Source organism: Pelophylax lessonae (genome assembly GCF_965119305.1).
Source record: "Pelophylax lessonae genome assembly, chromosome: 4".
NCBI classification, from domain to species: Eukaryota; Metazoa; Chordata; class Amphibia; order Anura; family Ranidae; genus Pelophylax; species Pelophylax lessonae.
In genome coordinates this window covers 142,133,597-142,157,074 of record NC_138771.1, presented here as the reverse complement: position 1 = coordinate 142,157,074, position 23,478 = coordinate 142,133,597, and the positions used below count along the sequence as shown (strand labels likewise).

At 45.2% G+C, this 23,478-nt stretch overlaps 1 protein-coding gene across 1 annotated transcript in view; it reads right to left on the bottom strand.

Annotated features, from left to right (window-relative positions):
• LOC309552073 (neuronal acetylcholine receptor subunit alpha-3-like) overlaps positions 1-23,478 on the bottom strand; it is a gene marked incomplete at its 5' end in the record, with an annotated part of 49,885 nt that overhangs the window by 1,381 nt on the left and 25,026 nt on the right. The window contains one exon of the mRNA XM_082252844.1: positions 14,790-15,795. Within this exon, the coding sequence (XP_082108970.1) occupies positions 14,790-15,795 (1,006 nt within the window). The remainder of the gene's footprint in view (positions 1-14,789; positions 15,796-23,478) is intronic.

The window sequence follows — 23,478 nt, the reverse complement described above, 5'->3', positions numbered from 1 at the left end:
GTGTATTCTTCTTCACCCTGTACCCTCACGGGTGGTGGAGGGGGCGAGTTGCGGCCTGTGAAGGTGTTCTTCACGTATGGCTTGAGGAGGGAGCAATGGAAGACAGGGTGCACCCTAATGGAGTCCGGAAGATCGAGCCGGAACGTGACCTCATTAATTTGAGCGGAGATCCGGAACGGACCCATGTATTTTTGGGCCAACTTTTTTGAGGGGATTTTCAATCTGAGGTTCCTGGTGGACAGCCACACCTTGTCTCCCACATGGAAACCCGGGGTGGGTTTGCGGCGTCTGTCTGCTCCCTGTTTAAAGCGCCTCTGGGCAAGCTGGAGGTTGTTTATAATGTTCTTTTGTGCCTCCTGTAGGGTTGTTAGGCGTTCTGCCACTGCTGGGAGGGTGGAGGCGACAGGTAGGTGCGGAATGAACACCGGGTGCGAGCCTGTGTTAGCAAAGAAGGGGCTGTGCTTGGTTGAGCTGTGCTCAGCATTGTTGTAGGCAAACTCGGCCGTGGAGAGATGGTCAAGCCAGTCATCCTGCAGGTGGGAGCCGAAACAGCGTAGGTACTGCTCTAGGGTCTGATTAGTTCTCTCCGTCTGCCCGTTTGACTGGGGGTGGAAAGCGGAGGACAGGTTCACCTTAACCCCGAGCGCCAAGCAGAAGTTCTTCCAGAACTTAGAGGCAAATTGTACGCCTCGGTCGGAGACCACATCGTCCGGGATCCCATGCAGCCTGAAGACCTCTCTGAGAATAAGATCGGCCGTCTGTTTGGCGGTGGGTAGGCCTTTGTAGGGGATGAAATAGGCCATCTTGGTGAGGCGGTCGACTACGACCAGGATGGTATTCATCCCCTTTGATGGAGGAAGGTCTACCACAAAGTCCATGGAGATCGAGCCCCAGGGGCGGGAGGGAATGGGGAGAGGTTGTAATAGACCCACGGGAGAGGAACGAGGAGTCTTATTGCGGGCACAGACCGCGCACGAGGAGATGTACCTCTTGATGTCCTCCTTGTATGTTGGCCACCAGAAGGAGCGGGAGAGAAGCTCCTGGGTCTTTCTTGTGCCTAGATGGCTGGCCAGCTTGGAGTCATGGTTGAGTCTAAGTACTTCGAGCCGTGCGATTTCTGGTACATATAACTGTAGGTACTGATGAAACCAATGACCGTTCTTAAACGTAAGGCTGACATTCCTTGTGGGATGGGCAAGGAAGGGGTCATTTTCGTATCCTTCTTTGATTGTGCCCAGGAGTTCTTTAGAGTAGGTGACCCCTACAACCCTTCTCTCGGGTAGGATGTTGTTTTGGCCCTTGTTACTCTGCGAGGGCTCGGAAAACATTCTGGAGAGGGCGTCAGCCTTACCATTCTTTGATCCGGGGCGATAGGTGATGAGAAAGTTAAAGCGGGAAAAGAATAGGCTCCATCTGGCCTGTCTGGCTGAGAGTCTCTTGGCGCTGCGGATGAACTCAAGGTTCTTGTGGCCAGTTAGTACGATTATGGGGTTGGTGGCTCCCTCCAGCAGGTGGCTCCACTCAGAGAAGGCATCCTTGATCGCCAGTAGTTCCTTGTTCCCGATGTCATAATTCTTCTTGGAGGGGGACATCTGGCGGGAGAAATATGCGCACGGGTGTAGTAGCATCTTCTCCCCTGTCCGTTGTGACAGAATAGCTCCCACCGCGGAATCAGATGCATCCACTTCGACTGTAAATGGCAGCTCAGGGTTTGGGTGGATTAGGATTGGAGCGGAAGTGAAGAGGAGTTTCAACTTGGTGAAGGCCTCCTGTGCTTCTGGTGTCCAGGAGAAGGGGACTGATTTCTTGGTGAGTTGGGTAATTGGTGCTATGATCTTGGAGAAGTTCCGGATAAACTTCCGATAGAAGTTGGCGAAGCCAATGAATCTTTGTATCTCCTTCTCGTTTCTCGGAATTGGCCAGTTCATCACGGCTTGGACCTTCCCCGAGTCCATGCTTAGGCCCTCTGGGGAGATGATGTATCCGAGGAACTGAGTGGTGGTTCGCTCAAACTCACATTTCTCTAGCTTGATATAGAGAGAGTTCTGTCGGAGTCTCTGCAGTACCCTGCGGACGTGTTCGCGGTGCTGCTCGAGGTCTTCGGAGAAGATCAAGATGTCGTCCAGGTAAACGACTACAAACAGATCGAGGATGTCCCTGAGGACGTCGTTAATGAAGTGCTGGAAGGTGGCGGGAGCATTGCAGAGTCCGAAAGGCATGACTAGGTACTCGAAGTGACCATAACGTGTCCGAAAGGCGGTCTTCCATTCATCCCCAGGGCGGATTCGGACAAGGTTGTAGGCCCCTCGAAGGTCAAGTTTGGTGAAAATCTTCGCTGCCCGGAGTCTCTCGAGGAGTTCTGAAATCAGTGGGAGTGGGTACCGGTTCTTTACGGTTATGTAGTTAAGCTTCCTGTAGTCAATGCAGGGACGCAGGGAGGAGTCTTTATCTACGAAGAAAAAGGGGGCTCCCGCAGGGGAGGTAGAGGGCCGGATAAACCCCTTCCTTAGGTCCTCGTCCAGGTACTCTTTCAAGGCCCTGAGTTCAGGCTCTGAGAGGGGGTAGATACTGCCAAAGGGTATTTCGGCCCCGGGCAACAGTTCTATAGGGCAGTCATAGGGTCGGTGTGGTGGCAGCTTGTCTGCGTTTTTCTTGTCGCAGACATCCTGGAACTCGCGGTATTGAGGGGGTAGCAGATCCTTGACGGATAGTTCAGATATGGCGGTGTCTTCGGGTGGAAGGACGGGTTTGTGGGAGCAATTTAGCGAGCAGAACTCGGACGGGAACCGTATGCAGCGGGTTTCCCAGTCCACCGAGGGGTTGTGGGTGGCCAACCAGGTGATGCCCAAGATCACCGGAAACTTCGGGGAGGCGATCAGCGAGAAGTGGATCTTCTCGTGGTGATCAGGTTTTATAAGGAGTTGTAGTTCGATGGTCTCGTGAGTCGCCGGCCCCGAGGAGAGTGGGGATCCGTCGACGGTTTCCAGGTCAACAGGGGCTGCCTTGATTGTCAGTGGAATGTTCTTTTCGCGGGCGAAGGTTAGGTCCATGAAGTTGCCTCCCGCCCCGGAGTCTAACATCGCAGAACAGGGGAATTGTCGCCCCTCAATGTCGATGAGGATGGGGATGATGAAGTGGGATCCATGAGCCGCCGTATTGTTATCTTCAGGGGCTGCTGGCGGGGTTGGAGTCTGTGATTGCTCCTTTAGCTCCATGACGGCAATAGTTCTTCGAATCTTATTGGGACATTTGATGGCAAAATGACCCGGCTCTCCACAGTAGAGGCAGAGGTTTTCGGCCAGCTGTCTCTTCTTCTCAGCTGTGGATAGAGACCTCCGTAGTGCGTCGACCTGCATAGGTTCAGGTGCTGACTGGGGGTCGTGCTGGGAGGTAGAGGAGAAGGAGTAAGTGGGTCTGTGGTCCGAGGACCAGAATCTTTCCCTCTTCCTCTCGGAGAGTCTTTGATCTATCCGGATGCATACTTGAATAAAGTCATCCAGATCGTCCGGGGCTTCAACTCTGGCGAGTTCGTCTTTTATTGCTTCGGACAGGCCTCGCCGGAATTGGCTCCTCTGTGCTGCTGGGTTCCAGGTGGTGTCCGTGACCCAACGGCGAAATTCGGCAGTATATTCGGCGACGGAGCGTCTCCCTTGTCGCAGACTATGTAGTCGCGCCTCGGCCATCGCACAGCGTTGGGGTCATCGAAGACTAGGCTCATGGCGGTGATGAAGTTGTTTAGGTTGTTCAGCAGCTGATTGTTAGACTCCACGTATGGCGACGCCCATGCTAATGCTTCATCCGTCAAGAGATTGATCATGAATAGCACCTTCTTTTTATCGGTGGTGAAGGGGGCCGGGTTCATCTGAAAATAGATGCGGCATTGGTTCAGAAATCCCCGATACTGGCGTCTGTCACCACCGAATTTTGATGGGAGTGGCATGCGGGTGTCTGCGGCCGCGCCGCAGACGTCTAGGAGTTGCCTCTGTAGTTCAATAATCTCCTTCTGTTGGCTTTTGACTACTTCTTGGAGCTGGGCAAATTTCTCCTGATACGTAGTACCAAATTCTTGAAGTTCAGTGACCTGTCTACACAGAGTGGTCATTGCGGACTCCATAGTAGGGCTGATTATTCTGTAACAATCCTACAGGCTCACCTGAGTCAGAGGACTGCTGGCCGGAGGTAGGAGTGGAGCCCAGTGGCAAAGACCGCAGGCAGGTAGTAGGTGCTGGATACCGGATGGACACAGCGTAGTACTCTGATGAGGACACGGGTTCACCTAAGGTGCAGAAACTAAGTGCTAGCTGGTTTTCACTAGAGCCCCTAATGGTGGGGATAGACTGCGCTGCAAGCTAACACCAGGACGCGGTCCTCAGGATCACCCAGCCAGGCAGAGTGCAGGTTCGGTCCGAAGGCAGAGGAGCAGACAAGGGATAACCAGAGAGAAGTCAGACGAGCCAAAGGTCGGGGCGGGCAGCAGTAAGTGTGGTCAGACAATCCGGATCGGCAACAGAGGTAGCAGTTCAGTAGGTAGGGACAAAGCAGAAGAGTAGTCGGTAGTCAATTCCTGGTCAGCGTTGGATTTGTGGTAGTAGATAAGAGCAGCAGGTGAGGAGTAGCTTGATCAAGGCTCAGGAGCTCAATAATCAGCAAGCTTGAGTGCACGGGGCTGGACTTATATAGGGAAGTACCAGGTGTCAGGAATCAAGGGTGATGAGCAAGGCTTGGCAAGACTAAGGTTGAAATAATAGGCTTCAGGGAGGAATGTTCAGGGAGGAAAGTCCAGAGAGGACGGTAGCCTAGTAAGCCTGGGATGTGGCTGGTCACGGGTTCAAATCCCGACAGCTTGAGAGCATCAGCTTCAGCTACAGTCCAAAAGGTATTGTGCAAGCCCAGATCACCTTTAATGATGTTCTTAAAGCCATCTTAAAGAGGAAGCAGACTGCGCCAAATTTTCCTTTTTAAAAAAAAAAAAAAAGAAAAAAGGCTTAATGTGCTAGTTTGAATCGCATACAAGCACATTATGAAATACTTACTTCAGAACGAAGCCCTGCACTGCTATGCTGTGAACTCTGACAGACGCTTCTATCTTCACCCGGTTTTCCTTCCGGGATCGCGTTCTCCATTTGTCTGATTGGCCGCGCCGCATTGACGTCACTCCCGCACATGCGCACGGGAGTCATGGGCTGCAGCACAGAACTCTGACATCCCTGGCTGCAAGAAGTGTGAATATCTCTTCGAGAGCGACCGCATATGGACATAAAGGACAAGGGGGTATTAATTACCACAGCGCTTTGGGATTATTATATGCTGGTCTATCCTAATAAGCAATTGGGAACCATGGATGAGTCGGTGAACATATAACTTAGTGAAACGAAGGGTTAATGCTGCGCTATGGTGATATGTAAGGTGCCTCCAAAAGTGCTGCTGTGCGTGAAATCAAAAGGATTTTATAAATGTTAATGCAAAACAAACAGCGCAGATTTGGTGTAGTAGACCATAAAGTGCTCAACGTGACTGAATATATATAAGTATAAATAATGACAAATATCAAACTCTATAATACAATTAAGACACCCCGTGAAGTGAATAAATATATAGAGTTCATAAATAATATTGGTAATAAATAATGAATTAATAATGACAGTCCAAAAAAATATATCAGTCCAAATTATTAAGTGCTTCACCAGGTAGCCAGTGAAGGTTGCTGAAGATAAGATAAAGTGCTCAGGTGCTGGAAATCAGGTGCAATAGCATGCTGCAATGGTGTGGTGACAGGGTGACTATATCCTCTCCCCTAGGTTCTTCCACTTACCGGACTGAGTGGACCCCCAGACCTTATAGTATAAGGGTCACTCAAGCAGAGTCCGGCATACAATCCGGGTAATGATCTTTAAATCCTGGCTGCGACCACTAAATGTCTCCTATTGGCTCCCGGCAGGTTTTGACCATAAGGAAAGGAGAAACCCAAATAGCGTAATATTGCTACAATAAGTTTATTAAAACATCCAAGAAAAAAACTCACATTTAATATGATAAGTACAGGCGGTGAATGTCATGAATCGGTAGATCTCTGGGATTACGGTGTGCAGTGGGCTCCCTTGGCTCCGGCGTGCGTTCCACCGCGTTATCACAGACAAATACGTCTGTGATAACGCCCAGTGGGAGGCGAAACGCGTCAACGCAATTTCCGGTTCCACGCCTTTTGTGACGTCATTTCCGGTAGCGGTGGAACGCACGCCGGAGCCAAGGGAGCCCGCTGCACACCGTAATCCCAGAGATCTACCGATTCATGACATTCACCGCCTGTACTTATCATTTTAAATGTGAGTTTTTTTCTTGGATGTTTTAATAAACTTATTGTAGCAATATTACGCTATTTGGGTTTCTCCTTTCCTTATGGTCAAAACCTGCCGGGAGCCAATAGGAGAAATTTAGTGGTCGCAGCCAGGATTTAAAGATCATTACCCGGATTGTATGCCGGACTCTGCTTGAGTGACCCTTATACTATAAGGTCTGGGTGTCCACTCAGTCCGGTAAGTGGAAGAACCTAGGGGATAGGATATAGTCACCCTGTCACCACACCATTGCAGCATGCTATTGCACCTGATTTCCAGCACCTGAGTACTTTATCTTATCTTCAGCAACCTTCACTGGCTACCTGCTGAAGCACTTAATAATTTGGACTGATATATTTTTTTTGGACTGTCATTATTAACTCATTATTTATTACCAATATTATTTATGAACTCTATGTATTTATTCACTTCACGGGGTGTCTTAATTGTATTATAGAGTTTGATATTTGTCATTATTTATACTTATATATATTCAGTCACGTTGAGCACTTTATGGTCTACTACACCAAATCTGCGCTATATAACTTAGTGAGTGGGTTGCCAATACACACTTAACCATATATTTGGATCGTGTTACCCCTAAATATTGGACTCATTGGGTGAAAATTACTTCCCGTTGATACCAGCGGTATACATTCTTGAACATTTGAACACCCCTGTTCTCCCTTGGATTGACAGACGAGTTAAGACTCTATATGTTAAACCCCTGCGGTCACTCTTATCTATATGGTCCTGGCGCCTGCTTCGGAGGTGATACGCCTGGTGCAGTTCTATATGGGAAAAATGTCTAGAAGGTCTCTCTTGCCCTGAAGAAGCCCTTGGCGAAACACGTTGGCTCTCTGAGTACCTACAGACTGTGTTAGCAGGGACATTGCTTTTGTCATTTTGGTATTTTGTATCTGGAACTTTCCTACGGGAATATATTTTTTTATGTGTATTATATTTGTGTGTATACATACTTTGTTAGCCATATGACCTAATACAATTTGATATTGTTTTAATTATTTGTGACCATCCCATCCCTCAAATGTTTATAGGCCCTTCTTAATAATGGAAGACATCCCATGGCCAAGCTTTCTCAATCTGTTGGGTTGCTAAACAGTGTTTGTACTTTACTATTCCTTTCAATCAATGCAAATGTACCTGTCTACTTAAACTGATTACAGTACAGTAGGTCTCTTTGTGGCTTATCCTAAATTCTTAACAATTGTTCTTCCTTGATGCTGACTACACTGCATGACACACAGATAGCAACTAGAGAAAGAATTTACAAACATGTATATTGAATTAAAAATATAACAAAGTAATAGCAAAACATGAAAAACCTGGCAATTATGTAAACATTTTTTCAGATAAAAAAGGCAAACGTAATATTTTAACAAGTAGTTTAAATGGTTTTGCTATCAAGACACACATGCTTAAAGCTGAAATCTAGGAATTCAGCCACTTTCTAAAATGTGCTGGCTTACTATGGGTTAAGTCCAACGAGTTGCATGTCATTTCATGGACTTATCCCTTTTATATACCACTGACAGTTTTACTGAGTACCAGGAGCACAGCTAATACTATGCCCCTGGTGCTCTTTGTATTTGGTAAATAGGTTGACGTAATACATAATACAAAACACTGTGATTGGACAGGAGGAGGTGAGGGCTGCTGGAGCTAAGACGAGAAGGTCCAGCGTCAAAGTGCCAGAAGTAAAGCAATAGCTGTACTCTCAGCTTTGAGTAAAAATGTAAATTAAAGAGATAAGTTCATCATGAGGTGGTATGGACATCACAGGACTTAACCTATAGTAATCTGCTACATTTTGAAAGTGGCTCAATTTATGGAGCTCAGCTTTAGGCCTATTATAACAGATTAGCATTATTGGTGCCTAATCAAAACTTTTTAATCGGTTTGGGATACCCTAAAAGAAGTCATGGAATGGAGTCAGATGCCCGTTATACCGGCGGCAAACTCTAGTCAAGACAGACATGAAGATATACTCTATAATATCACACTTGTAGAGAGTGTTGTATTGCATCGTATTTATGTTTGCCATATGCCATGGTAGCTTGAGTTAAGAAATATGATTCAATTTATCAAATATAAGCCAAGCTCCAGACTAAAACGTTTTGGTTTTAGATCAAATTGGAAAGGGGTTGAACCAGAGGCTGGCCATACATTATACAGTTTTCTTATTCAATTTCCTTTAGATTTACCTTAATCTATGCAGTGCAAGGGCCTGCCTCGTTGCATACAAATAGAAAGTGCTTAGGTTTGACCTCATATTATATGGTTTTGGTAAAAAGAAATTTGTATAATGTATGGCCAGCCTTAAAGTAGAACTATAGGCAATTTATTTTTCTCATTTTGGATAGAGTAAGGGACGGTTATAACCCCTGTTAATTTTTTTTTTACTATCTGTGTCCTATTGCGGAGATTTCCCTTCACTTCCCTTCTCTTAGCCAAACAGGATTGGGTGTCAGGGTGCCAGGAAACCAGACCACACAGGGATGCAGGTAAAATAAAGCATTTTTTGGAGCTACACAGGACCATAACCTTTCAAGTGCACCAGATATTGAACCTGACCTCGGAAGAGACGAGAATCCAAGATGCTGCTAACCTCATACTTCTCATGATTGCCCACAGGAATGGGACGAGGGCGAGGAAGTGAAAAAGTATAGCAATTGCAAACCATAATCTTCAAAAGGAACACATGAAAGACATTGGAGATATACATGCTAAGGGGAAGACCAAGGGCATTGGTCACCGGGTTCACCTTACGGAGGATGCAAAAAGGCCCAACAAAACCGGGTACCATTTTTGGAGTGTGCATCCTAGGTGGAGAATGCGGGTCGACAACCACACCCTCTCCCCGACCTGGTAGGAAGGAGCAGATAAACGTCTCCAGTCTGTCTGGAGCTTCTGACGTTGTGCTGAGACCCATAAAGACTCTTGAATCTGCACCCAAGAGGAACAGAGGGCAGGAAGATGATCCTCCACAGCTGGGATGTCCTGTGGCGAGAATGACTCGGGCAACACAGCGGGTTGGAACTCATAATTGGCCATGAATGGAGACATTCTGGAAAACGAGTTGATGGCAGAGTTTCTGCTAAACTCTGCCCAGGGTAGCAGATCAACCCAATTGTCCTGATGGTCAGAGATATAGTAGCAGAGAAATTTCTCCAGAGCTTGGTTAGAAGGGTCAGCGGCACCATTGGACTGTGGATGGTAGACCGAGGAGGAGAGTAGTATGCCCAACTGGGAGCAAAAGGTGCGCCAGAGCCTGGAGACAAACTGGCTCCCACACTCCGAGACAATCTATTTAGGCAACCCATTTGAAGACCTCCCTGGCAAACAACTAGGCAAGCTCCTAATCGGTAGGCAGCCGCTTAAACTGAACACAGTGGTATATTTTGGAGGAACGGTTGACAACCATGAGGATAGCCGTGTAACCTTGAGACGCAGGAAGTTCCACAATAAAATCCATTGCCAGGTGAGACCAGGGACACTCCCCATTGGGAATGGGATGCAGTAGGCCCAAGGGAAGATGCAGGAGGATAATTATTCTGGGCACAGACCGAACAAGCAGCCACATACGCAGCAACATCAGTGCGGAGAGATGGCCACCAGAACTGATGGGAAATAGCCCAGGACATCTGGTTTTTACTAGGATGATCGGCAGCCTTGGAATTGTGGTACGTGCGCAACAGTCTGATGCGCAACCCCTCAGGTACAAAACATTTGCCAGAAGGTCTCTCTGTGGGAGCATCAGATTGGGCAGCCAAGATCTGTTCTCCAAGAGGGGAGGTTAAGTTGGTGCCAATGGCAGTCAGGATATGATCTGAATCCTCCCTGGACAACTCCGAATACAGTCTTAACATTCTTGGAGCCAGGCAAATAGGAGACCACATATTTAAAACTAGACAAGAATAAGGCCCATCTGGCCTGATGGGGTGTGGCCCTCTTGGCCTCTGAGAGATACGTCAGATTCTTATGATCGGTGAGAAAGAGAACTAGAACCACAGAACCTTACAGCAAGTTTATCCACTCTTTGAGAGCCAGGATAATAGCCAAGAGCTCTCTGTTTCCAATCTCGTAATTGCGTTCAGCTGGAGACAGCTTCTTGGAGTAGAACCCACAAGGAAGTAAAGGTCCATTAGGTAAGAAAAAGAAAGGATCCGCGCTTAGGATAAAGGTTTAGTATGAATATTGGCTGCAGCCTACCTCTTAACTGTTCACAAAGTGTACAGTAAAGATATAAAGATAATAAGGAGGTAAGTGGCGCTGCCGAAAATATAATAAAGAGACAAAAGAAGGTATGTACTTATGTGTCCACAGTGTAGAGAACCAATTCACAAGTGAGTGTACAAATCTTAAAGTGACCATCAGGTGAAATACATGTTTAAATATTCAATAAATAATATACAAAATTAATATCCAAAAATGACTGATAAAAGAATTTACACTTATGGAAATAAAGTGCATATAAATGAGGTGACCGAAAACCTCAGTGATAGGATAATTTGGTATATCCAATATAGTTGATATACCATAAAAAGTGCAAAAAACAATAAGGGTGCAATTACAAAGTGCTACTGTGACTATATGTGCATAGGCTCTATGCAGAGCAAACCCCACAGAAGAGAGGGGTAGATGTAAGTATATAAAAATCAATACCCAAAGAAATAAATAACAGTGCAGGGGCAAGTGTAGGTATATAAAAGTCAATACCCAAAGAATTAAGTAACGGTGCTTCTTATAAAATAATTAATAGTGAAAATAATGCGATTCCACATCTCATATGTGGCAAGAGAGGTGAATAATCCCAAAACGTACAAAAATACAATATAGTATCAATCACTAATAGAGTGAGGTGTAATCCTCCAAGGAATATGCTATAATGATAGTCCCAATCGCACAAAAAGTGCTTGAGTGCAGAATTTTAAATTAGTGCAGTTTTAATATTGGTATGCTAGTCTAAATGGCATAGAAAAGTGCTCCAGTGCAGATTTTCACTCGGTGCAGCTTCACAACAAGGGTGACTCTTCAAGTGTGGCCGGTGTGACGGGTCAAGGTGCTCCGCTCACTCCCAAGACCACACTTACCAGAAGGGGGTACCCCTACAGGGGTAATAGGCCTATACTCCAAGTTAGATGTAGCTCCTATATCCCTCACAGATCCTCATTAGGTTCCTCTGGCTCTGGCATCAGTAGAAGTCCTATCACCCTTGTTTGGCTGGAAGTATTCAGAGTATATATATGAGGAAAGAGACTCGTATAGTGTAGTACAGTTTAAAAGGTGTAAAGTTTAATAAAATAATATATTCACATATACACAGTCAAATTCAGGCAATGTAAAACAGCATGAGCCGGGAGGTCCGCCGCAATCTATCTGTTCCAGGAACGCTATGCGTTCCACGTGGTCCGGAAGTGCGTTCCAAGTGTAAAGGCGGAAGTGACGTAGTGATGCTCTACGCGTTTCGTCATAAAGACATCATCAGAAATCTCCTGATGACGTCTTTATGACGAAACACGTAGAGCGTCACTACGTCACTTCCGCCTTTACACTTGGAACGCACTTCTGGACTGCGTGGAACGCATATAGTCACAGTAGCCCTTTGTAATTGCACCCTTATTGTTTTTTGCACTTTTTATGGTATATCAACTATATTGGATATACCAAATTATCCTATCACTGAGGTTTTCGGTCACCTCATTTATATGCACTTTATTTCCATAAGTGTAAATTCTTTTATTAGTAATTTTTTGGATATTAATTTTGTATATTATTTATTGAATATTTAAACATGCATTTCACCTGATGGTCACTTTAAGATTTGTACGCTCACTTGTGAATTGGTTCTCTACACTGTGGACACATAAGTACATACCTTCTTTTGTCTCTTTATTATATTTTCGGCAGCGCCACTTACCTCCTTTTCATCATTATAAAGGTCCATCAGGTGTCCGATGCTGAGACAGAAGGGCGCCTAATCCTATTTTAGATGCAACCATCTCCAAGACAAAGGGCAAACCAGGATTGGGATGAGACAGAATGGGAGCCGAAGCAAAAGCAGACTTGAGGGCCTCGAAAATTTGGATGGCAGCAGGTGTTCAATTGTGGGAATCACTGCCCAGATCTGAGATAGGTTTGACCAAACAGGAAAAGTTCCTGATAAATTTCCGATAGTAGTTGGCAAACCCAAGGAAACGCTGATTGGAATGGAGACCACTGGGGCGAGGCCATTGCAGAACAGCCAAAACCTTCCGAGGGTCTATGGAGAACCCTTCAGCAGAAATGATGTGGCAATGTGAGACAGGTGGAATTCACATTTCCCAAGCTTACAGAAAAGCCCATTCTGACGTAACCATCGCAGCACCCGTCTGACATACAGATAGTGTGATTCAATGGAGTCCGAGTAAATCAAGATGACTTCCAAATAGACTACCATGCATTGCTGCAACATATCACGAAAGACATCATGAACTCCTGAAAAACAGCGGGCGCATTGCACAAGCCAAAGGGCATCACCAGAGATTCGTAATAACCGGTTCTGGTATTAAATGCGGTCTTCCACTCGTCGCCCTCCTTGATCCTTATGAGGTTATATGCGACCCTTAAATCAAGCTTGGTAAAGACTGTTGCGCCTTTGAGGCAGTCGAACAATTCAATAATCAACGGAATCGGTTATGCATTCTTGACCGTGATGCGATTGAGTCCCGTATAATCTATGCAAGGTCTCAACTTTTTCTTTGCGAAGAAAAAACCGGCACCCGCTGGAGAAGTGGACTTGCAAATGTGCCCCCGGGCAAGCGCATCTGCAACATACTCCTCCATGGCCTTATTTATCGCAACTGAGAGAGGATGAACCCTGCCACAAGGGGGAATGGCACCAGGTTGCAAGTCTATGCCTCAATCGTATGGACGATGGAGAGGAAGAGTACCACTGCGCACGCACCTTGTCAAATACATCTTGATACTCATGATATTCAGTAGGCAACACTGAATCCAAGGAGGTTGAGAGTGCCTTAAAAGGCCCATGGATACAAACAGTGCCACACTGTGGAGACCAAGAGAGGATCTCGACCGTTTAAATTGGAGATTATTAAAGGTCGGTTTGTGCTTCTGAAGCCAAGGGCCCCCTAAAACAAAGGAAGCACACCTTGGACCTGTCAGGAAGAAATTACTGAGGAACTATCTCATAATAAATGCCCACTTGGTTTAGGAAGCCACGACACTGACTCGGTTCACCCCCATAATACTGCGGGAGGGGCGCTGACAGGAGCAGCAGCAGGTGCAACAACAGGAGGAACCACCAGCCTAGCAGCACCAGGAGCAAGGTGCGCTGTGCGTGCAAGCAACGTCTGCAACGCCTGAGCGAACTGACCCAAAAGGTGATCTTGTTGATCAAGCCTGGTAACCAACATGGGGAGCGTAGGAGCACCTACATTGTCAGGATTCATGGCCCTTGTGTACTGTCAGGGTGCCAGGAAACCAGACCACATGGGGATGCAGGTAAAATGAAAACAGCAAGAGTGAGGAAATGGGAGCAGGAACAAACCGGGGTCAAGTCCAGAAGTGGGTAGTCATTCAAGCCAGGGTCGAGTCCAGGATCAGGTAGTCTGCCAATATCGGGTCGTCTGCCGATGCAGGGTCGAGAGCCAGGAGAGTCGTCAGCCAAGCCAGGTCTTACACGAAGGAACATGGAGAACAGAAGACTGCTAGCAGAGATGCACCTTGGAGCACAAACACAAGGGCAAGGACTTCAACCCATCAGGTGATAGATATAGTCAGGTGTGCAGCAGCATCACTGTGCGACAGCCAGGCAGCAGGCAAGTGATGATGCAATCAGAGTTTATAAGAGGCAGCAGTCTGCACATGTCCAAGATGGCTGCCATCAGGAGAACAAGGTAAGACTTTGAAAGTGGGGGGAAATCTCGACAAAGTAAGGGAATTCCTTGGGGACCCTCAGATCACCACTAGTGTCCCCATTGTAAGATTTCCCTCTTACCTTTCTGGGGACAACCCAAAATTTGGGATTTTCTTTTACTTTCAATGATAATGCTAATCAGGACAATTAGCGAGGGTGAATCTCCCTAATAGGGGCACAGACTGCAGTAAAAACTGACAAGCATTAAAATTTATTTCCACTCTATACAAAACTGAATAAAAAAATTAGCATTTAGGTATACTTTAATTCCTGTCCCAGAAAATGTTTTCCAATATTGACAGAACAACCACAAATGGCTCATTTAGTGGTATAAGCAAGGATTGGGCTGTGATTTTCTGTAGTTGAGTTACCGGTTTCCCTCATTTCTAGACCTAATGTCAGATTGACAAAAATAGAAGGGAAACCTTTCCAGGATAGTGGGAACAATAACTGGCAGACAATCTGCATCTGAATTAAAAAATATGACATGTGGTCACATACAGAAATTACCTTACCTCTTTAGCTTCGTTTTGCATCCTCATGTTCTCTGCAATAAAATGTACATTTTCAAAAGCTTCTCTTATTTCTAAAGATAACAAGGATTTTGTGACCAGATTGTCGACAGACTCTATGCTGGATCCTCGAGTAAGGTTACATCCAGTGTCTGAGGTATACATTCGCTTCATCTGTCCACATGGACACGAGCTGTCCTGGCAAAACACTTGTTCATTGCAGCTTCTATTTTCAGAGCTGCAGATACTGGTCACGTTGAAGATGTCCACATTCATGAGTGACTTTAGCATACTTCTGTCTTCTTTAGATGGTCTTGCCATGAACATTATTTTAGGAAGTTTTTCCAAGAATATTTTCTTGACCCAGCAGGGCATTGTATGTGTTTTGGGAGTTCTGTAGTGAACATTTAACACAAACACAGTTATAACAATGGAGAGCGTTACAAATATCATTGTGAAAAGTAGGTATTCGCCAATCAGAGGGATCACCAGGGACGTTGAAGGGATGATTTCAGTAATTACCAAGAGAAATACAGTCAGTGATAAAAGAACCGACATACACAGTGTGACTTTCTCTCCGCAGTCTGAGGGTAAGTAAAAAACTAGGATGGTCAAACAAGAGATGAGAAGGCAAGGGATAATAATGTAAATAGTATAGAACAATGGGAGACGTCTGATATATAAGTAGTATGTGATATCCTGGTAAATTTCCACACAACAATTGTATTTGATTTCATGCTTGTATCCAGGGGCACTGATAATTACCCATTCTCCACTCTCCCAGAAGTCCTTCAGGTTCATTTCAGAGCCAATCATAACTAGATTAATTTTTGCTTTATCATATGTCCAGGAACCAAACTTCATGGTGCAGTTCTGGTAGTCAAAGGGGAAGTATGTCACATCTATCCAGCAAGAACTCTTGAATATAGATGGAGGAATCCAGGTTATATCTCCTGTGTACTTCAATATGGCCTTGGCTTTGTCATCGACTTGAAAGACTCCAACGGCACTGTAAACAAAAACATTAATGAAAATATGTATGCTTGCAAGTGTAAGTTCATTTAAACTGCCCAAATTATTAATTATTATTAATTTTTTTTCGTCTTAAAAGGACTCAACCAATAATTGAGTTTTGGTGGATACCAGTGTTTTCAGTCACCCACCACTTACTCCTTATTTCTCTCAAGATTTGCTGGCTATATCCATACCTAAGTTAACAGTTACAGCTAGGTACTATGAAGAACCACACTCAGAGAAAATTCTTCAAGGACAATTCTACTTTCAAATTAATCCTCATAACCTTCTAAGTGTAGACCACCTGGTCAAAAACGTGTTCTCCCCTTCTCCCACATTCCAGTGATCTTCACAGCGTGGCTCTGCAAGCGTTGCATAGCTTTTGTTCCAAAAAGTTCACTGAATCCTCTTTTTACGGGAGATGCCCCATTCATTCAAATAAGTGAGCTGTACTCTGCCAGAGGAGGCAAATGAGGCCACAACATAGACAATTTTGACCTCTATTAGTTTATCAGGAGTAAGGGTTTGCCGTCGTCCCTAAATAATTTGTATGTAAGGGTTGGTACCTCACGCCAAGTTAGGTGGGACTTTTTAGGCAGGTAACGAAGTAAACAAGTATATAAGATTGAAAATTTTATTAGTAGTTTAAACAATGAACATGATACGTTTAGTTCATAAAAAATGGTGGTGGGTTATAGACCCAAGTGAGTAGGTGTAAGAAGTTTGGAAGTTTTGTGACATGTGTTTTATAAGGTGACTTTTCATATAAGGATAGGTCTCTGTCTTTGCACGCTGTGTAGTTTGGAAATTCTAATGTTACAGAATTGGTGACCACAATCCTTGAAAAAGGCTCATTGAGTATCCGAAACGCGTAGGGAACGCAGGAAAACTCTCTGATCAGAATTTCCAAGCTACACAGCGTGGAAAGACAGAGACCTATCCTTATATGAAAAATCACCTTATAAAACACATGTCACAAAACTTCCAAACTTCTTACACCTACTCACTTGGGTCTATAACCAACCACCATTTTTTATGAACTAAACGTATCATGTTCATTGTTTAAACTACTATTAAAATTTTCAATTCTATATACTTGTTTACTACGTTACCTGCCTAAAAAGTCCCACCTAACTTGGCGTGAGGTACCAACCCATACATACGAATGGGGCCGCAACATGAATAGGTAGTAAAAAGAGGACTCATCAACCATTTTCTGAGCCAGGCACAATTGCCCTTTAAGGCCTCTTCAATAATAAGATACATTAAAAAATCTATTTTACTTACATACATTACTAACATCCACACAAGTATACATTTTAGTATTTATGTAAGGTCTCTTTGTTTTGCTATGGGATCACTAGACAGAAGGACAACTGTGTCTTTTATAGTGACAAAGATATTGTTTTAGTAACCAATAAAAACGAATGCAGCCATCACATCTAAGGATAAGTCACCACAGCAGGTAATGTACTACATTTTTGTTTTTGGACTCAGATACACTTTCATCATTTACTGTATAGAATCTCTATTTTGCTTGTACTGTGCTAAAATATCCCTATCTATCCATTTTTGAAATTTAACCATCATCTGTCTGCAATCTGGCTTATTGAAACCCCTAGAAGCAAATCTTCAGATTTCCACCCCTGCCATGTTTGGCATGTGATTTTTTTTTTTTTTTTTGGGGGGGGGGGGGGTAGTGGGTACCTAGTTTTGACTTCCCTGCCTGCAATCTTCTGGTCCCAGAAGACTGCTGGGCCATTCAGCAGGCGCAGCATGACTCGCACATGCGCAGTGCGCACCTCGCTGTGAAGCTGCAAGCCACAGCCAGGTGCCCCCAGTTGAAATGCCAGGGAGAGGAGAGGGAGAGATGCGATGGTTCAGGTGAGCACATTGCTGGATCGTGAGACAGGTGAGTGTGTGTTGATTAAGTTCAGCAGCTACCCTTTTTGTAACTGCTGAGTTTTATTAAACACAAAATCCACTGGAGCTCCTCTTTAAGGCTGCATTCACACAAAAAAGTTTAGAAGCTACTTTTGGGCGACATGCTTCATGATGTGTGTTGCCACAATTGCAGTGCGATTTATCGTGCGACAGTCACTGCAGAACCACACCACGATTTTAGCTGCCATTCAAATGAATGGCATCTCAAATGTGCGATTTGTCATTCACACCTCAGCACTTTGAAATCGCAGGCAGAATCAAAACCAGCGATTCAAAACGCTGAGGGGTGAATGCAGCCTTAGCTTGTGTACTGAAGAAACGGTCACTGGATCCCATTGCTCTAATGTATTGGTGTTTATATAAACCTTTTACAAGAAGTATGACAACTAGAGGCTAAAAGATTATTTCTGTCCTTATCTTGCCTGTTAAAATTGCCAGTCAGAATACTTTTTCATAACACAGTCCAAACTTCCAGAAATGAAGGCTCAGTTCACAGTGGGGCGACTTTTCAGGAGCAAACAAGCAGTATTACATGCCAGAGGTCCTAGCCACCAGTGCTATTGTCGGTTCTGGTGGCTTTTCATGTAAGTGATGTTCTGAAGATTGGACCTTTGTATTTGGCTTTTTCTTGTTTTTAGTTGTTTTTAATAAATACTACACTATGGAAAGCATTTTCTCTCTTGCATATCTATTGATATAACTTCCTGCTGGTTGGAGTACTTGAAGGAATTTTTTCCGGTGTCATCATCTCTTCTGATTTGCTTTCTGGCTCAAGACCTGCTGTATAAGATACAAAAACGCATTAGCTGTCCTAATAAGACAGCAACATGGTCTGGTGAGTGCGCATTTCTGTTTTTGGGTGAAGGACCACTGGTGGAGGATTGACCTTGTTTACACTGACACTGATTATCCATATGGACTTTTTTTGTAGTTTTATGGACTGAGTTCATTATTTTTGATCATATGCACTATATGTTCACTAATTTTATGTTTTAGCGCTGCAACCTATTTTTTCACATGTTTTTTATGTTTGTATATTCACATTGTTTGCAAGCTGCTGATTAAGTATTTTATTTTAAGGCGCTGACTTCACTTTTATGTTTATTTGTGGTAAAAAATAACGTTGCAAGCCGACATGGCAACTGCGAATGCGCCATTCTAAACCTTGCGCTCGGGAAACCCCATCCACGCTGAGCCATTTTCGGCCAAGCAGACGCATGTGCAGTGACGTAATGGCGCTGTCTGGTGCCATTTTTAAATGTAAGGCACTCGGTTTTGGCTGCAGTGCGCGCCTCGCCATATCATAGGTAAGACCGGACCCCGAACCACTTTGCAGCCTCTAACCACCTCCCCCTGTTCGATTTCCACCGCCTCTGACCATCTTCTGTTCCATGCCCACAGCCTTTGGCCACATCCTATTCCATGTCAGCTTAGCCTCTGACCACCTCCTGTACCATGTCTGCAGCCTCTGACCCCCTTCTGTACCATGTCCGCAACCTCTGACCACCTTCTGTACCATGTCTGCAGCCTCTGACCACCTCCTGTACCATGTCCGCAGCCTCTGAACATCTCCTGTACCATGTCCGCAGCCTATGATCACCTGCTGTTCCATGTCCGCAACCTCTGACTACCTCCTGTTTCATGTCCGCAGCCTCGGACAATCTCCTGTTCCATGCCCATAGCCTCTGACTATTTCCTGTTCCATGTCCACAGCCTCTGACCATCTCCTGTTCCATGTTCACAGCCCCCGACCATCTCATACCATGTCTGCCGCCTTTGACCACCTACTGTTCCATGTCACGGCAGCCTCTGACCACCTCCTGTACCATGTCCGCAGCCTCTGAACATCTCCTGTACCATGTCTGCAGCCTCTGATCACTCTCTGTTCCATGTCCGCAACCTCTGACTACCTCCTGTTCCATGTCCACAGCCTCTGACATCTCCTGTTCCATGTTCGCAGCCCCTGACCATCTCCTACCATTTCTGCAGCTTTTGACCACCTCCTGTTCCATGTCAAGGCAGCCTTTGACTACCTCCTATAGGAGAATCAGGCATCCAGCGGCTGCAGGAGGAATATGGAAAGATCAATTCCTCTATATGCAGCCGCCCCACCGCTCCCCATTTCCAGTCACACAGGGAGGCTGCTCAATCCTCGGGCACTCACCTTCTTCCAGCCCCCGGATGCAGCTGATGACCGAGAGGAGATGATCGTCCTGAGTACCGGCTTGACACCCCCCCCCCGCACCCCCATTGGTATGCCACTGCTGGCCGGATGACAGAGCGCGGATCATCCCACTGCTTTAATTGTAATTGCCGGGCGCTCGCCGACACACACAGTCCTGCCTCCTAGCCCGGCTCCTTTGATAGACGTCACACGTCCTGGTTGGTCAGGTATTCTGTCTATCAAAGAAGCCGGGCTAGGAGGCGGGACTGTGTGTGTCGGCGAGCGCCCGGCAATTACAATTAAAGCTGTTACAGTGGGATGATCCACGCTCTGTCATTATCGGTCAACTTTCCTCTTCCTCTTTCTCACTTCCCCAGAGCAGCCCCACGCTCGCCCTACATAATTTTCCGCTCACAAAATGCGAGCAGGCGAGTGGAAAATTTGAGGGCTGTATTTATTACAAAAATGATAAAAAATAACAATTACAATCACTAATGCTTTGCATGATCATATACAATTGGTCGCTTTAAGTACAGGCTCAAATAGCAGTACAGGTATAGCTGTACAGTAGGAGTACAGCTGTATTCCACTGGCGCCCTCCTTGAAGGTCATACTTGGTGGGACTATTTCGCAGGGTGAGCATCCTGTGATACTCTTCAGTTACCATATGACATTTACAAATAGAACGACATTGAATAGATTCATTTGTCTGTCTACTATTGTTGATTATTTCATGTTCCTGTAGGACTTCTGGTCTCTTTCTATATTTATGCTCCTGAAGAAGCGGTTAAAGACCGCAAAACATGTCGAGCAAGGCCCAATCGCAGACTACAGCCCAAACATATGTTGTCTAAGGATAACATGGGTATACATACCTGTGCTGCTCTTTGAGCCTGTACTTGAAGTGACCAATTGTATATGATCATTCAAAGCATTTGTAATTGTTATTTTATCATTTTTGTAATAAATAAATTATTCATTTTTATGCAGGTGTAGCACCCTACAGGTAGGTGCTAGGTAAATGTATAGTGGGCCATGTTTGCCTAACAGCAGGGCTGTGATTTATTCGGCTAGGGTGTCAGGGCTTCCAGATGTGCCTGCTGAAGGGAGAAGTATCCCCACTGGCTCCTGTGAGAGGCTTCTCATAGGGCAGTGTGGGAAGCCCAATCAGGGGACACATCCCAGCTTGTAACTACCCCAGAAGGCAGATTAGGCTGCAAAGAACTCTGGAAGTGGGTATAAGTTTAGGGGGAAGTGCGTGGCATGGTGTCTTGGGCGGGAGCAGAGTCCCAGGAGGGAGAGTGCGGCTGTCTCTCCTCCTGTCTGAGGAAGAGGATATCTCAGGATGTTGCCTGAGTGTCCAGAGAGTGCTGAGTTGAGCTGAGGGGATCCAGTGTGCCGAGAGCCTGCGGAGAACAAGAGGGGTCCAGTCCCAGGAAAGCCTACACAGGTCGTGAGTACTGAGGATTGCCCCTGGGGGTCTGCCTAGAGTCAGAGGGGACCACTCCGGAAGAGGTTCTGGGATCCAGTGTCAGCTAGCTGCAAAGGGGGTACCTAGGTTGAGGACCCTGAAGTGACAAAGGGGTACATAGTCAGTGGACCCTGAAGAGTTACAGTCAAGGGGGCATCTGCATCTGGGCCCTGAATTGTATAGAGTGTGTCAGTTGCATGTACAGATTTGCAGAGTTCTACTTCATACTACCTCAAGCTGGCCAAAGCGGGGGACAGTATTCAGTGAATTGTACAGCATAACAGTGTCAGGTGTTTTACAGTTTAACAGTCCTGGATCTTCTGGACTTTAAGTCGAGGATTCAGAACTTCTATCAAGTTGCAGTGTGTACTCAGTGTTAGTGAGCGTTGGCTGGCGTAAAGGAAGCGCCAACTGGCATTTTCAGGATCAAAGTCCCAATTGTAATTAGTTCGAGCCTAAAGGAGTTTCCCTTCTCCCATCCCCTTTAACTTATAATAAAAACCACAAACAAAGATGCCGGAGTTGTCGTTGCTTCAGTTGTCACACCCAGGGACTAAGCTCACATGGGCTGGAGAGGTTTCCGGTACTAATGGCAGACCCACATCAGGCCATAGGCCTGGAAACCTTGCTACACAAGAGTTTATTATAATCTTTATGGTACCATTAAAATCCCCTTTGCCCCCTACTTTTCCCTTCCCCCTTCATTTTCCTTGCTTCTATTGGCACATGTTGCCTTAATATTCGCAATATATACGGGATGAAGGTACCCTGCTAGCTATATGTATTACTCTAATAAGCACAATCGCCTTGTTAAAAAAATAGTGGTGATTTTCCTTTCACTTTTATCCCAGGGATAGGCTTTAAGAATGCTGAGGCAAAATAACAAAATTACAACAAAACTGAAATATAAATTATGGGTTTACATATACTTTAAACACAGTAATGATTTTGGAATCATCAACAGCTTCCAGCTATATAAAGAATGTATATTTTAATATCACGTAATCAAATATATCCAAAGTAGCGTGATTTACAGGAGGGTCTTTTTTGTGGGCAGAGCTTCAGGGCTTGCAACGGAGATCCCACCCATGCGCCCATTCTTAATGAACACAGTGAGTGATCAATACCAATCACTCACTGTGTTCATTCATAACTGAATCATAGTAAACTAAGTTCACTATGCTTTGGTTTGTGAATTAACATGGAGACATTGCAGAGCTCTGCCTGTTCATTCTTTCTGTGCAGCTGCAGAGATGGAGAGTGAAGACTATGTCAGAGGGCTGTTTAGACCCCTAATATTTCAGTAAAACCACCCAACAACCACTTAAAAATAAATTATAAAAAAATAAAAAAAATTGTAAAAAAATAATAAAAAATAAAAAAACAAAAACAAAAAAAGCTACTGACACCGTTTAATGCCTTACTGACACTGACCACTGTTTTACTGACCCTGGTCTCTGCCCTGCTGGCAAAGCCCACTGCCATACTGACACTGTCTACTGCTCTACTGACACCATAAACTACTCTACTGACACCCTCCACTGCCCTACTGACATCATAAACTGCTCTACTGACACCGTCCACTGCCCTACTGACATCATAAACTGCTCTATTGACACCATCCACTGCCCTGCTGACATCATAAACTGCTCTACTGACACCATCCACTGCCCTACTGACATCATAAACTGCTCTATTGACACCATCCACTGCCCTGCTGACATCATAAACTGCTCTACTGACACCATCCACTGCCCTACTGACATCATAAACTGCTCTACTGACACCATCCACTTCCCTACTGACACCATAAACTACTCTACTGACACCATCCACTTCCCTACAAATACTACCCACTGCATTCAGAGTCCACACACCGTTCACTGCCCGTCTGACACTGTCCACTGCTCTATTGACTGACACTGTCCACAAGTGGTTGAAAACCTCAGACATGAAATATGAACAAAGCAATCTCTCTATAGTGTGTGCTTGCCTTGTACTCAATTAAAAGCACTAAGTGTAATTTATATCTGCTGCTTTGTTCCTCTGCTATCAGCATGAATTACTTTGGCAATTTTTGCTCCTTTCTGCTCCTGTGT